Consider the following 15,338-nt stretch of genomic DNA (forward strand, 5'->3'; position numbering starts at 1 on the left):
ACCTGGGCAAGTGCTACTGCTCATCCCCATGCCGAACATGCCAGTTTCAAGCTGCTTTAGCCAGGGAAGGGTTGGCTGAGGATCTGTTAGAGAGGGGAAATCGTGACACAAATAAGAAATCGGGTCTTTTTGGCACAGCTCCTTCCTTTCAATCTCCGATTCTTCTCAAATCTTTTTTACATCTTGCTGCCCAGGTGCATCCTCCCATGTTGCAGTTCCCTAGACACATTCATTATTGTCTCCCCAGGCTTCTGAACTGCAGGCTCAGGCCTCCACTCCTGCAAGGTGCTGAGAAATCCAGGGTGCACAACGTATTGCAGCAGGGGCTGAGCAGTGCGACATCAGGCGCTTTGATGCTCATATCCCTGCAGAAAGGGCTTTCATTTTCAAAGCTGGCACACGATAAAGTAATACAAATAAATCATCATTAATACATACTGGGGAATCTAGAAAGCTTTTCTGAAGGAAAAGGAAATTTGCTCTTCACCACCATCGTACCCCGTATGAGCGATCTGCATTAGGTTACACGTTGTGGGTCTGCACAAGGAGCGTGCACCACTTTGGTCGCACTCAAGCCCTAGGCCAGGTCTGCACTAGGTAATTAGGTTGGTAGAACTATGTCACTCAGGAGTGTGAAAAATCCACACCGCTGAGCAATGCAGTTAAACCAACCTAAGCCCCAGTGTAGACAGCACTATGCCAATGGGAGGGCTTCTTCCATCAACAGAGCTCCTGCCTCTCAGGGAAGTGGAGTAACTCCGCTGATGGGAGAAGCCCTCCTGTCGGCGGAGTTAGTGCTACTGCAGCACAGCTGCACTGGTGCAGCGTTTTACGTGTACATCTCCCCTAGTTTGGAAGCTGAAGTGGCGCTCAAGTGGCATAGCAGTGTACAGGGGTGAATTGAGTCATTCAGGTGCTTGCCTCTAGCTGCAGTGGGGACCCCTCTGGTTTGTGGGAGAGCAAGAGGAAGAGGTGAGAGTCTTTCAGCCTGACATTTCTTTAGTCTTAATCAGTATCACGAGATGTTTCTAGTTTGTTTAAGTATCACGTTTACTAGTTAATTTCTCCTGCCATTGTGAAAGCAATGAGCACGACACTTACCTTTTTCTGTTTGCTCCTGGCCTCTCCACTCTTTGAATGCTGCAGTTTTTCCCATTGGGTAAGTCTCCCTTATGGTGCTGAATCTGTGTTGTTCAGCAGTTAGGGTAACTGGCAAATTCTGTTTGAATGTGTGTTGCGCCGAATGTTTCTCTTCAGCAGCTTGAATAGTCTGGTCATTTTCCTGAACTGTCTGACTTATTTTCCCAGGAGACCTGCCAGCAGGATCTTTGATGTCACCCCCATTTTCAAGTGTTTTATGACAAGGTACATTATCTGCTGGGTTACTGTTGGATATCGTCACATGCTGGCATTCACATCTTTTGGAGTTCACCATGTCCCATTCCTTTACCAGGGAAATCAATTTCTGAATGGGAGTGGCTGAGTTTCTATTTTCTGATTTTTTTGCTAAATTCCCTCTTTCCCCTTTCTTCCTTGGAGGGCTTGCTGAATGTTTACAGTAGCTGGAATTTCCCCCGAAGTCTGTAGACTGATGATATCCTCCAGGTTTATTCCTTCGTTTTGTCCCTCTGCTCTGTGAAATCATTCTGGTATACTTCTCATTCTCTCCTTTGCTATCCTGCACGTCTTTGATTTTACTCCAGGTATTAACACACCAGTTACTGAAATCCACAGCAGTGTAGGAATGGTCCTAAAAAATGCAGTGAAAAGCGGTTCTTTTTAAATGACTCTTTTTATTGGTCCCAATGAAAGGTAAATTGTGCCTTACCTGATCACTTGTATTTTAGCACTGCATAAGCAGGGCCATTTTGTGGTCTAAGTTGTATTGGCATAAACTTGTAAGGCAGCAGGAGCTGAGAACTGGTCATTCTGAGCACCTGTCCATCTAGACCTTTCAGGGGCCGCACACTGAACCTTGCCCATGATGCCGAAGCTCTAACCACATGGGGCTACGCCCACAGAGGTACTTAGACATTGTGGGCTAGACCCACAAGGGATGTGGGTGTCTAACTGCCACTTTAGGCAGCTCATGCAGCTCATGCCAAAGGCTCAGTGGAATTCCCCAACGAGATGTCCCCCTGCCTATCTCACCTGTGGGGCTCAATCCAGCAGGCATGCTCAGAGCATGCCAACCCTACATAAAACAGACACAGGTGGAGGAAGTGCCACCCTTACGCTCAGTAGTTAGAGCACTCACCCAGGAGATGGGAAACCCAGGTTCAAATCCCCTCTGCCTGATGTGTGCCTGTTCATAATGGTCCAGACTAAAAACCCAACACTGAGACAGGGAGTGACCTTCCCTGGGGCAAACTGGACAGGCCTTGCTCAGGCACGTTTACTCCAGAAAAGAAGCACGAATTGCTCTGGGAACTCGAAATGGCAACGACACAGACGCTAAACACACCTGATCACTGAAAAACTATCCAAACAAGCTCAACTGCAATAATTAGTTGCAAATGACTGAGATTTTCTTTCTCCTGTTATAGAAGGAACCCTCTCACATTTCTGTAATATTTAAAGAAAATACCTCTGGCTGTTTTACCCTGAATCTGTATCTCTTGACGCTCAAAAACCTGTGGTTCTATACATAGGTGCTGGAACTCGAGAGGTTGCGGGTTCTGCCACACCCCCTGGCTTGAAGCGGTTTCCATCATATACAGGGTTTACAGTTTGGTTCAATGGCTCTCAGCTCCCCCACTATACAAATTGTTCTAGCCCCCCTGGTTCTATAAAAGAAATGTCAGTATTTTTTGTGAACTGCTACTGGCACCTTGATGTGAGTAGATTCTCAGAAATTACTGCACTTTTCAAATAAAGATTTCCTCTTCACGTAGAAGTTTCAGGACTTTCATTTTTGTTGATAATTTTGTAATAAGTTAAGACAACTTGTCCCACGCTGCAACTGGACAATTTAAACATTCAGGTTTGAACTGTTTTTTAAAACTTATTGTTCTATTTCTGAAAAAAATCTTACTTCTTTTGGGTCTTTGCTGAACTCACGCTCCTTATCCCAAGTCACAATATTTAATCTTCTAAATGGAAAAGAAGCTTCATCGTAAGTTTCATGTTTTTTGACCCACAATCTGCAAAATGAATATTTTTCAGTTTTCCTACATTTGTGAACCTTTGAATTTTTTTCCAGGGACAGCCTAGGGTTGTTGGGTTGTGTGTGCATTCTGATGGATGTTAAAATTAGTTTTATATTAATTTTAATTATTGGGGAATTATTAGCCAAGATAATGAAGTGGCTGATATGGGACTTGATTAATAAAGAATTAAAGGTGGACTATATAATTAATGCCAATTGACATAGGTTATTCTAAAATAGATCCTGTCAAACTAACTTGATATCTTTTTTTGGATGAGATTACATATTTGGTTGATAAAGGTAATAGTGTTGATGTAATATACTTAGACTTCCGTAAGGCATTTGACTTAATATTGCATGACATTTTGATTTTAAAAACTAGAACAATACAAAATTAACATGGCACACATTAACTGGATTAAAAACTGACTAACTGATAGTTCTCAAAATGTAATTGTAAACAGGGAATTGTCACTGAGCTGGTCTGTTTCTAATGGGATCCTGCAGGGACTAGTTCCAGGCCCTACACTATTTAACATATTTATCAATGACCTGAAAAAAACCATAAAATCATCACTGATAAAGTTTGCAGATGATACAAAAATTGGGGGAATGGTAAATAATGAAGAGGACAGGCCCCTGATGCAGAGTGATCTGGATCCCTTGGTAAACTGAACTCAAGCAAACAATATGTGTTTTAATATGGGTAAATGTAAATGTATACATCTAGGAATAAAGAATACAGGCCATACTTACAGGATGGGGGACTGAAAAAGATTGGGAGAAGGGAAGGTGGATAATCAACTGAATATGAGCTCCCAGTGTGATGCTGTGGCCAAAAAGGCTAATATGATTCTTGGATACGTAATCTCAGGGTATCTCGAGTAGGAGTGAAGATGTTATTTTGCCTCTATATTTGGCACTGGTGCAACCACTGCTGGTATCCTGTGTCCAGTTCTGGTGTCCACAATTCAAGAGGGATGTTGATAAATTTGGTGAGGGTTCAGAGAAGAGCCAGGAGAATGATTAAAGGATTGGAAAACCTGCCTTGTGATAGAATCGAGGAGCTCAATCTATTTATTTTAACAAAGAGAAGGTTAAAGGGTGACTTGATCACAATGTCTAAATATCTACATGGGGAACAAATGTTTGGCTCTTCAATCTAGCAGGGCAAGGTATAATATGATCCAACAGCTGGAAGCTGAAGTTAGACGTATTCAGACTGGAAATAAGGTGTACTTTTTAAAGTGAAGGTAATTAATCATTAGGACAATTTACTAAACATCATGGTGGATTCTCCATCCCTGGAAAATTTTAAATCAAGATTTGATTTGATTTTTTATTTTTAAAAACATGTTCTAGTTCAAAAGGAATTATTTGGGGGTAAGTTCTATGTCCTGTGTTATACAGGAAGTCACACTAGATGATCACAATGGTCCCTTATGGCCTTGGAATCTATAAGCCTATGAAACTACAGAAAATAGACAAGCATCTTCTTTACCTGTATCCATCACACTGATAAAGTGCTTCAAAAAGAGAAGGAATTCTGTACTCCTCTGCTTCTTGACAAAATAGAGACCATTCTCTGTAAATTGTAAATAAACTTAACTGTACAGTAATTCTCTCAAATACATTCAGATTATCTTTTCTAAATACTAGTCAATTTTTTAAATCATCTGTAATCAACAATGCAAAGTGATGGTGCAAAATGCACTCTCCCTAACTTGAGTCATTTTTTATTTTGCTACTGATGCAATACCATTTTCACACATGGAAAAAATAGAGGCCAAAACTTTCAAACGTGTTTACAAATTTTGGGTGCCTTGTTTTTTGGCTGACATATAGGTATCTCAAGTTGGAAACCCAAACAATGAAAGGTGAAATTGTGGCTCCACTGAAGTCAAGGCAAAGCTTCCATTGACTTCAGTTGAACCAGAATTTCATTCCAGATATCCAAAATAAGTGAACTCTTTTGAGAAACAGTTCACACTTTGAATAACCTAACACTGACAACAAACTGCTTGTGAACACTCAGCAGAGCAAGATTTATTTGTAGAAATCATACAGCAAATAATTTTGAACAACAAACGCGTTTAAGTAAACCATAACCTGCTTGCAGTCAATTTGCACACAGAAAAAAGAAGCTAAATTTGATGAATAAATTATTGGCTACAATTTATTTGCTCAGGTTTTCTTTAAATTCACAAAGCCTTATGCTAATTTTTTCACACTAATGTTGCTGCATGAATTTGATAATAAATACTACTGGAACTAAAAATCTTTCTTTCATACTTTAATCACCATGTACATCAGAAAACCTATAGGTTGAATAAAAGATTAATACCTTTTTTCCTATAGGTATCTGGAATAAGACTAATAAAATCATGATGTCTCTTTTCTTACTTAAATTCAGATGGTAAAAACAGCTTGCCAAGTCTAAGGAAGTTGAGAATGTGTCGAAATATTTGCCCATCTCCATGGATTAGGAGACTCTGACCATATGTAATCCAATAAACTTTTTTGCAGTTTGACAGGAGCTCTGGACACTGGAGAAATAAATATATACCGTACCTTAGGCAGTCAGAGTTACTTTAAGACCTGTCTTCTTCCCACCATGTCCCTCCAAATCACATATCAAAGCAGCTCTCCTTCTAGCCAGGGAAGGTTGAATGTAGCTGAATGTAGAGCAAGTTGTTGGCGCATGATGCTACTTCTCTTGCCGACAGGGTTCATTTATATCAGTGGTGCCCAAACTTTTCCTGTCATGCCCACTCTTGCCAGTACTGGAATCCGTCTGTGCCCCCTCCTCCATTACTGCACAGTTGGCTCAGTAGAGGAGCTTGGGCTGATGGCAGAGCTAGCCTGGTCGGGGAGAGGGAATAAGGGCAGAGTTGGGCTGGAGATGGAGCAGGGGGTGGAGTGGAGGTGTGGCTGGGGTCGGAGTGGAGCTGTGGTTGGGGCCGGAGCTGGCCATGGGGTGGACTGGAGGTGCAGCTGGGGGAGGGAATAAGGACAGAGTTGGGCTGGAGATGGAGCAGGGGGTGGAGTGGAGGTGTGGCTGGGGTCGGAGTGGAGCTGCGGCTGGGGCCGGAGCTGGCCACGGGGTGGACTGGAGGTGTGGCTGGGGGAGGGAATAAGGACAGAGTTGGGCTGGAGATGGAGCAGGGGGGTGGAGTGGAGGTGTGGCTGGGGTCGGAGTGGCGCTGTGGCTGGGGCCAAAGCTGGCCTGGGGGTGGAGTGGAGGTGCGGCTGGGGGTGAAGAGGCGCTGTGGCTGGAACTGAGCTGAGGCCTGAGCTGGGCTTGGTGGCACTCCCTTCCCACCCCACCCCCCGGTGGCTGGCCCGGGTCCCACCATGTGCCCCCCAAAACATTTCTCCATGCCCTAGAGGGGCACACTCCATGGTTTGGGGACCACTGATTTATATCATGGGACAGTCCCTTCCCAGGCGAAGCTTGTTACTTCTGCAGTATATCTAGACTTCTTCTTCGAGTGATTGCTCCTATGCATTCCAGTTAGGTGTGCGCGCTGCGCGTGCACGGCTCTTCAGAAGATTTTTACCCTAGCAACTCCGGCGGGCCGGCTGGGCGCCCCCTGGAGTGGCGCCGCTATAGCACAGGATATATACCCCAGCCGGCCCGTCCGCTCCTCAGTTCCTTCTTTCCGCCCGTGACGGCCGTTGGAACAGTGGAGCACAGCTCAGCTGACCTCCACTTCCCTAGCTACTCGTAGTTTTCTCTCGTTCTGTTTATAGTTGTAGTTAACTCTGTTTGTTTGTAGAATAGTAGAGTGTATTTATTTTACAGGGGTTGGGGTTTATCCCCTTCCCCTCACCCGGGGCCGGGTCCGATGCCCGGTCCACAGGGTTTTCTAATGCTCGGCCGGCCACAAGCCGCTGCCGACAAGAGATCTTCTCCTAAGTGCCTCGAGGGATCTTACCTCACAGATAAGTGCCGCATTTGTGAGGCCCTTAATCAGTGAACAAAGGGGAGCGGGGCTTTCGTTTTAAACAGCTCCTGAGGGAGGCAGCTCTTGCTCCTCCGCTCTCAGCGCCGAGCGCTAGTTAGTTTTCACGGCGCGCTCCCTCGGCACCGGACCGCCGGTGCCGCCAAGGCCTCCTGGCACCACCGTCGCTGACTCCGACGTACCCTCGGCATGGACCTCTCTCCTGGAGGATGAAGAGTTACTCCGGCCAGGCAAGAGCCGTCGAGTCCGGTGCTGGAAAGCTCCCCGGTACGCACCGTGGTCGAGCTCGCCCGGAAGCTGCGTCCGAGCCGCCTGCTCCGCAGCCGAGCGCTATGCTCAGTCGGATCGCCCGGCACCAATGTCTGCCGCGGCACCGACAATATCGGCACCTTTCACTCCGGCCAGGCAAGAGCCGTCGAGTCCGGTGCTGGAAAGCTCCCCGGTACGGACCGTGGTCGAGCTCGCTCTGAAGCTGCGTCCGAGCCGCCTGCTCCGCAGCCGAGCGCTATGCTCCGTCGGATCACCCGGCACCAATGTCGGCCGCGGCACCGACAATATCCGCACCGTTAACTCCGGCCAGGCAAGAGCCGTCGAGTCAGGTGCCAGAAAGCTCCCCGGTACGCACCGTGGTCGAGCTCGCCCGGAAGCTGCGTCCAAGCCGCCTGCTCCGCAGTCGAGCGCGATGTTCAGTCGGATCGCCCGGCACCGATGTCTGCCACGGCACCGACAGTATCCACACCGTTAGCTCCGGCCAGGCAAGAGCCGTCGAGTCCGGTGCTGGTAAGCTCCCCGGTACGGACCGTGGTCGAGCTCGCTAGGAAGCTGCGTCCGAGCCGCCTGCTCCGCAGCCGAGCGCTATGTTCAGTGGGACCGCCCGGCACCGATGTCTGCCGCGGCACCGTCAATGTCCGCACCATTAACTCCGGCCAGGCAAGAGCCGTCGAGTCCAGTGCCGGAAAGCTCCCCGGTACGGACCGTGGTCGAGCTCGCCCTGAAGCTGCGTCCGAGCCGCCTGCTCCGCAGCCGAGCGCTATGCTCCGTCGGATCGCCCGGCACCGATGTCTACCGCGGCACCGACAATGCCCGCACCATTAACTCCGGCCAGGCAAAAGCCGTCGAGTCCGGTGCTGGAACACTCCCCGGTATGGACCGTGGTTGAGCTCACTATGAAGCTGCATCCGGGGTGCCAGCTATGGTCGAGCTCACTATTCCCTCCACGCCGGAGACAGTGTCCACGGCGAGGGGGCTGATTGCAACGACAGCATCTATGCTGCCTCAACCCCCGGCACCGCCGGTGGGGATTACATAGTCGATGGGCAAGCCTGCCTTGATCAGACCACCCTACCTCGGCACCGCACAGCGGCACCGTTCAGGGTCGCGGTTCCGCAGATGTTCTCGGTCCCGTCACCGATCTAGGTCTCGGCACCGTTCTCCCTGTTGGTACCAGTAGTGCTCGTGGCACCAGTCAGCATCCCGTTCGCCGGTCCGGGACACTCAGCTCCGATCAAGCCTCAGGCACCGCCCTCGGTCGACCGCCCGGCACAGCTTCGGTGGCAGGTCCCGTTCTCGGTACCGGTCTGTCTACCGGTACCGATCCCCGGTGCCGCATCGAGCGACGTCAGTTACAGACGGAGACTCTACCAAGAGCTTTCAGCTCCTCCAGGGCCATCCAGCCACGCATCAGTGTCGTCCTGTGCGGACACTTCATATGCGTAGCACTCTGTTTTCCGATGTGCCCTCCAGAGTCTTCGAGGAGACCTATCAGTGGTCATTCTGGACGCCGTGGGTGTACTACCACGCCAGAGGCGTACCGGTGATCCCATCTCGCTCCGTTCCCTCTGAGCTCTGGGTGCCAGAGGTGACAATTAGTCGTCCCCGTCCGACAGGTACAGAGCAACCCCCGGTTCGGCACCGGGCTCCCAGATCCCACCGGATCAGGAGGTCGTCCAGGAGCTCGAGCCCACACAGGACCCGCTTGTCCCGGGCCTTTCTTCTTCCTCCTCCCCAGATGAGGCGGGGGCAGGAACATACCCCTCCGGCCCTCCTCTAATCGAAATGCGACCAGCCCCTAGATCCAAAGAGGCTGGGCGTGTGGTCTTACTGGGCCATAAGATGTACCCGGAGGGGGCCCTGCAACTTCGTGTAGCAAACCAGCAAGCCCTGCTTATCCGCTACTGTGGGTGGCGGTGGGCAAATTTACAGAGTCGGTTCTTCGGAACTCCCGTCAAGAGTTCGATGCCCTCCTGCAGCAAAGGACGGAGCTGGAGAGAGCTTCCCTCCAGGCCTCGTTGGACGCAGCTGACTCCGCTGCCATGACTCTGGCCTCGGGTGTTGCCACGCGGCGCGTTTCAGGACTCCAGTTATCGAGCCTTCCCTCGCAGCTGCGGCACGCTATACAGATCTTGCCCTTCAGTGGCACAGGCCTGTTCTCTGACAACACTGGCCCTAGGCTGCAGAACCTAAAGGGCAGCAGGGTCACTTTGCTCTCTCTCTCTCTCGGCATGCACACGCTGGTAATTCAGCGCCGACGCTTCCGTCCCCAACCTCCGCTCTTACCCTGCGCCTTGACAAGGTCAGGACATGGCCACCGGGCGTGGCTTACACGGTCGTGGCCATCAATCCGCACCCCAAAGGAGCCAGAATTAGGGTCCTTCTGACCACCAATGGGGCAAAAGCCTACCCATCCTCGCCCCTCCTAAGGACCCCTCTCACGAGCGATTCCTCTGGCAAGAGGTGCGGACGCTCCTCCTCATCGGAGCTATACAGGAGGTACCTAAGGGTGAAATCTATTCCCCTAAGCGAAGGGAGGTCTCAGACCTATCCTAGGCCTGCAGGAACTCAACAAGTCACGATGCAGATGAGTTCCGCATGGTACCCAGGGCGACCGTCATCCCATCCTGGGATGTTGGCCTCTATACAGCCCAGGGGTATTCAAGGTGCATGGCTGTAATCGCCACCTTTCTTCGCCACCGTCTGATACACGTTCTCCGCGTCTAGACGAGTGGCTCATTCGAAGAACCCCCGGGCCCAAAGTACCAGTCATGTGGGCATCGACACGAACCTTTTCCTGTGTCTAGGCCTGATGATCAATAGTAAAATCCACTCTGATTCCCATATAGGGAAGGGAATTCATTGGGGCCGTCCTGGACTCCAGACTCACCAGAGCCTGCTTTCCTCAGCCTTGGTTTCAGGCGAGGGTAACAATTGTACAAGGTCTACGGACCTTCCCGCCAACTTGGGCTCGCTCTTGCCTCGGTTTCCTGAGTCACATGGCTGTCTACACGTTTGCAACTAAACATACCAGGCTTTGCCTCTGTTCACTTCAATCGTGGCTCACCTGGGGGTGCCACCCGGGCAGAGATGGCATACTCGTGGTCGTCTCGTTTCCACCGAGCAGCCTAGGCTCCCTCGACCGGTGTATCCGGGGATGCTGTTTCACTCACCCCTCGGGGTCCCTCGTGACAGACAGCCCATCTCTCGGCTGGGTGCGCACCTGGTGTAGTTTCGCACTCACGGCCTTCGGTCAGCGCAAGAGCTGGCCTTACACATCAATGTCCGAGAGCTGAGAGCAGTCTGCCTTGTGTACCAGGCGATTCAGCTGGCGGATCGTCTCAGCAGATCCTTCCTGTCTCACAAGTGGTGGTTTCCTCCCATCTTTATCTATTCCGTTTTCCAGAAGTGGGTCTTCCCCCGCATAGCCCTCCTCGCTTTCGCGAGAACGGAAAGAGGGAGAGAAATTCTCCTCGTTCCAAGGCCTCTCCCCAGGCTCGGTCTTGGAGGATTTTCCTGAGGCCATGGATCAGCCATCTGCCGTACGCTGTCCACTGTCCCCGCTGGTTCACAAGGTCCTGCTCGAACTCCGCAGGGACAGAGCGCCCCTGATCGGGTTCGCTCCAGTGTAATCTGGGCAGCACTGGCACACCATGTTGCTACACCTCTCGGTAGCAACCCTCTTGGCACAGACCCCATGACGCGGAATCACGACAACCTTCACCACCCGGTCTTGTAATCCCTGCACCTCACAGCAGGACTCTGCGTGGCTAAACTGATCCGAGAGTGGAAGCGTTTCTCATGCTGCTCCGAAACGCGCAATGTTTCTCCCGCCGAGATCCCGCTCCATTCCATCTGGTTCCTCAGGGCTTGGAGCGTTTATCAACATGCTCATTGATATAACTGTCCTGCAAGGCAGTTTCCTGTAGTCTTTCCTGCGGCCACATGAGTCTCCGAGCTTCAGACTCTCACAATAGGCCCAAGGGATACTGTGTTCCTCAAGGACAAGGGCAGTTATTACCACGTCCGACCTGCCTCCCCAAGGAGGTGTTGGCCTTTTATATCCACCAGGATATCTTCCTTCCGGTCTTATTTCCGAAGCCACTCTCTGTGCAAGGAGAGCAACGGTTGCCCTCCTTCGACATCTGCAGAGCGTCCGCAATCTATATCTAGCGGACAGAGCCCTCTCGTAACGCCCCCACAACCTTCATCGTACCGGCATACCGGACGAAGGGCATACCTGTCTCCTCCTAGAGGATTTCATCTTCAATGACGTTGTGCATCTGCACCTCTTCTGTTTCGGCCCATGTGCCATAGAGCCACCTTGCTGCACATTCCGCCAGGGCTCACGCTTCTCAGCTGCCTTCCTGGCTCGCGTTCCCTTTCGGGGGATGTGTTGTACACCTACCTGGTCCTCGGTCCACACCTTTGCCTCATTGGTCCGGGAGTCCAGAGCTGTTGCAGCCTCTGGCTTAGCGGTTGCGTTCTGCAACATCTAACTCCGACCCCACCGCCTACGTAAGGCTTGGGAATCACCTAACTTTCTCTGCTTGCTCTGGCATTTGTGGCAGCACAAAAGCTCAGCGCTAACCATGAGCTTAGTACAAACATTTTAAAGGATGAATGTTGATTCTTGTCATTTACAGTCTCTGAGGCTGTGTACAGTAGGTGACACACCAGAAAATGGGGGTTCTCTGAATACAGGACTTCCAGAGACCTCCACTCTTAGGCCTGGTCTACACTCGGGGCGGGGGGGGAGGGAGGGAGAGAGCTAAGTCAGTCTAAGTTACGCAACTTCAGCTACAAAAATAGTGTAGCTGAAGTCGACGTACTTAGAGCTACTTACCACAGTGTCTTCACTGCAGTAAGTTGACTGCTGATGCTCCTCCGTCAACTCTGCCTACGCTTCTCGCTCTAGTGGAGTACCGGAGTTGACGGGAGAGCGCCTGGCAGTCGATTTATTGCATCTTCACTAGACACGATAAATCGACCCCTGCTGGATCCATCACTCCGGAGGTAAGTGTAGACATGCCCTTTGAATCACATTGGCCTGCATGGACCTGGAAACGTGAAAGGCCTACGAAAGAGCCCCATGTACGTTCTTTGATGTCAAGGTTGCATTTATAAGAGAGGCTCATTCGTTCCACACCCTTCCCCCCGTGTTTCTTCTCTTCCTGCCTTTACATAAACAAGTGGGGATGAAGGGAGGGCAAGGATGGCTCTGTGCAGGGAGAAACGTTTCAGTCTGTCTTCCTTGCTTACAGGTGCAATTTGTGTCTGTAAATTACAGTTTAGTGTTCCTGCAGTCAGGGAATTAGAATTGTGCACCTGCTCAAATTTGTGCCTTCAGTTGAATTGCAAACCCAAAAATTCAGTGCAGTTTTTGGAGGGGCAAAAGACAGGCCACCTTTCTGAAAATGCGCCCTGGGGTGTCATGTGCACATTTTGAGATTTAAGATTGGCTCTTTTCAGCCCTGATTCAGCAAAGCACCGAGGGTTTTCTTAACTTTACGCATGTGCTTAACTCCATCTCCATTCAGCAGAGCTCCTAAGCATGTGCTTAACTTAAACTTGAATTCAATGGAACTTAAGATCATGCATGAAGTTAAGCGCATGCTTATGAGCTTCTATTTGTTCTTATGGATTTCTAATAGTAATTTTGAGGGAATGAAGCCTGCCCCCACACATGGTTTTGGCAGCCCATGTACCTGATGAAAGAAGACTTAACCAGGTTCTATCAGCCTCAGTCAATGCTGCTTGTGTTGTTGGCCAGGAGGGGAACTCTTCTCTCATGAATAATTCCAGGTGCTTATTTCCTTCAGGGGCTAAACATGGTGCCTTCATACAGCTCCCAGCCCAGAAATGAAGCTCTGATTGCCCCAGGCTGCCAGGCCAACCCCAGTGACTGTTATCTTATCACCTTTCCAATACTGAAATGTCTTAGGCAGACTTACAGTAAGGCAATATAAAGATACTTATTGACTGTACCTTCAGCAAGGTTTGTAAGTATGTTTCATACCAATGGCTTCCTACATAAATTTTCACAATCTGATGTAGGGAGTAGACTCTTACTTCTGCTGTCCAGTCTTCGTCTAAGGGATAAGGTTCAAAATGTCAAGGTCACAGTGGAAGTAATTTTAAAATAATGAAACTTGGTGGTGGATATGACAGTCGTGAGCTACTGATGGGATATCACAATAGTGGAATAATAATAACATGGATTCTTCAGTGTGCTAAATGAATGTAGAGAATTCTGTGCAAACACACGCGGAGCTCAGGCCTTGCATTCTGTTTCCAGGGGTCAGATATAAGCATTGTCAAGAAATAACCAGGCAGCAAATGTGCAACAGCAAACACCCATGCTGCAGCCAGTATTCCTCTCGCCAGTCCAGCCCAAAGTCTTGGTCTGCATCTGTCTGGTTCAGTCTGGGCTCACTAACCTGGTACGTTTACTTGCCCAAGGTAGATAAAGCTGGATATGCCGTTGAACCTACCCCAAAAAGGGACCCAACGTCAACGTTCAGGAGCAGCGGGAAAAGCTGGGGTTTGCTTTGAAAGTTACGACTGATAGGAAGCTTTCACTGGACTTGACTGTGGGTTTAAGCTCAGGGAGCTCAAGGGAAGCAAAGCTATTTCTTCACCACTGTTTGTGTGTTCCTTTTACCACTACTTTTGGAGACATTAGGCTAGCCTCACACACTTCTTGTGTGCAAGGAATGGAAGTAGCGTTAGGGTGCCTGCTCCAGGCCCTCCCATGCACCTGCACAAGCTTGGGCACAATTTAGGCTCTGTGTTTAGCCTCTAGATCAGGGTCGGCAACCTTTCAGAAGAGATGCGCTGAGTCTTCATTTAGTCACTCTCATTTAAGGTTTCGCGTGCCAGTAACACATTGTAACGGTTTTAGAAGGTCTCTTTCTATACGTCTATAACATATAACTACACTATTGTTGTGTGTAAAGTAAATAAGGTTTTTAAAATGTTTAAGAAGCTTCATTTAAAATTAAATTAAAATGTAGAGCCCCCTGGACCGGTGGCCAGGACCCGGGCAGTGTAAGTGCCACTGAAAATCAGCTCATGTGCCGCCTTCGGCACGCATACCATAGGTTGCCTACCCCTGGTCTAGATTTTATCTGAATGTGTAAATGGCTTTCTGGAAAAGCTTAAATTGAAATCAGTAACAGGAATAGTCCATGTGACTCAATACAGTTACAGTATTGTCCTGTGATATGCTGGCTGGAAAGTTTAAATAAATATTCACCAGAATAAAAATGGTTAAAAAATATTTAATTTGAAAAGCGCCTGCATTATGAAAAGATTTGTGCACCTACAATAGCACTTGTCAGTACTGAAAGATATACACAGCAGTCACATTCTCACAGAAGTGATGTTTGGAGGGACATGGACAATAATATGAAAAGATTAGACAACTCTGGAACGTGAATATGTAAAATAAAATGAGTTTGTACAGTACCTCACCTAGCACAATGGGCCCCTGGTCCCTAGTTGCTACTGTAATACAAATAATAACAACTCAATTGTTAGGCCTTTGAGATTGTTACAATTATTTCCCACAGTATGTCATGATGACCTCAAGATGCAACAGAGATGACTGAACTCCTTCATACAAAGCCCTGTTATCATGGATTTTAATTCCATCAAAAGAATTAGTAGGATTCAGTGCTTTGTAGGTACATAGATTTCACACAGGAACCCCACTTTAAATATCAATCCCCTAGTCTCATATAAGAACATAAGAATGGCTGTACTGGGTCAGACCAAAGGTCCATCCAGCCCAGTATCCTGTCTACCGACAGTGACCAATGCCAGGTGTCCCAGAGAGAGTGAACCTAACAGGCAATGATCAAGTGATCTCTCTCCTGCCATCCATCTCCACCTTCTGACAAACAGAGGCTAGGGACACCATTCCTTACCCATCCTGGCTAATAGCCATTAAT

At 49.0% G+C, this 15,338-nt stretch overlaps 1 protein-coding gene across 3 annotated transcripts in view; it reads right to left on the bottom strand.

Annotated features, from left to right (window-relative positions):
* Window positions 1-15,338, bottom strand: part of KCTD19 (potassium channel tetramerization domain containing 19) — a 56,234-nt gene that overhangs the window by 9,139 nt on the left and 31,757 nt on the right. For all 3 annotated transcript variants that reach the window (XM_044987767.1, XM_044987766.1, XM_044987764.1), the window contains exons 8-13: window positions 13,372-13,475; window positions 5,552-5,694; window positions 4,650-4,733; window positions 3,035-3,143; window positions 1,102-1,750; window positions 3-83 (exon numbers count right to left, since the gene is read on the bottom strand). In XM_044987767.1, the coding sequence (XP_044843702.1) occupies window positions 3-83; window positions 1,102-1,750; window positions 3,035-3,143; window positions 4,650-4,733; window positions 5,552-5,694; window positions 13,372-13,475 (1,170 nt within the window). The remainder of the gene's footprint in view (window positions 1-2; window positions 84-1,101; window positions 1,751-3,034; window positions 3,144-4,649; window positions 4,734-5,551; window positions 5,695-13,371; window positions 13,476-15,338) is intronic.

This window comes from Mauremys mutica, chromosome 14, assembly GCF_020497125.1.
Source record: "Mauremys mutica isolate MM-2020 ecotype Southern chromosome 14, ASM2049712v1, whole genome shotgun sequence".
Taxonomy (NCBI): domain Eukaryota; kingdom Metazoa; phylum Chordata; order Testudines; family Geoemydidae; genus Mauremys; species Mauremys mutica.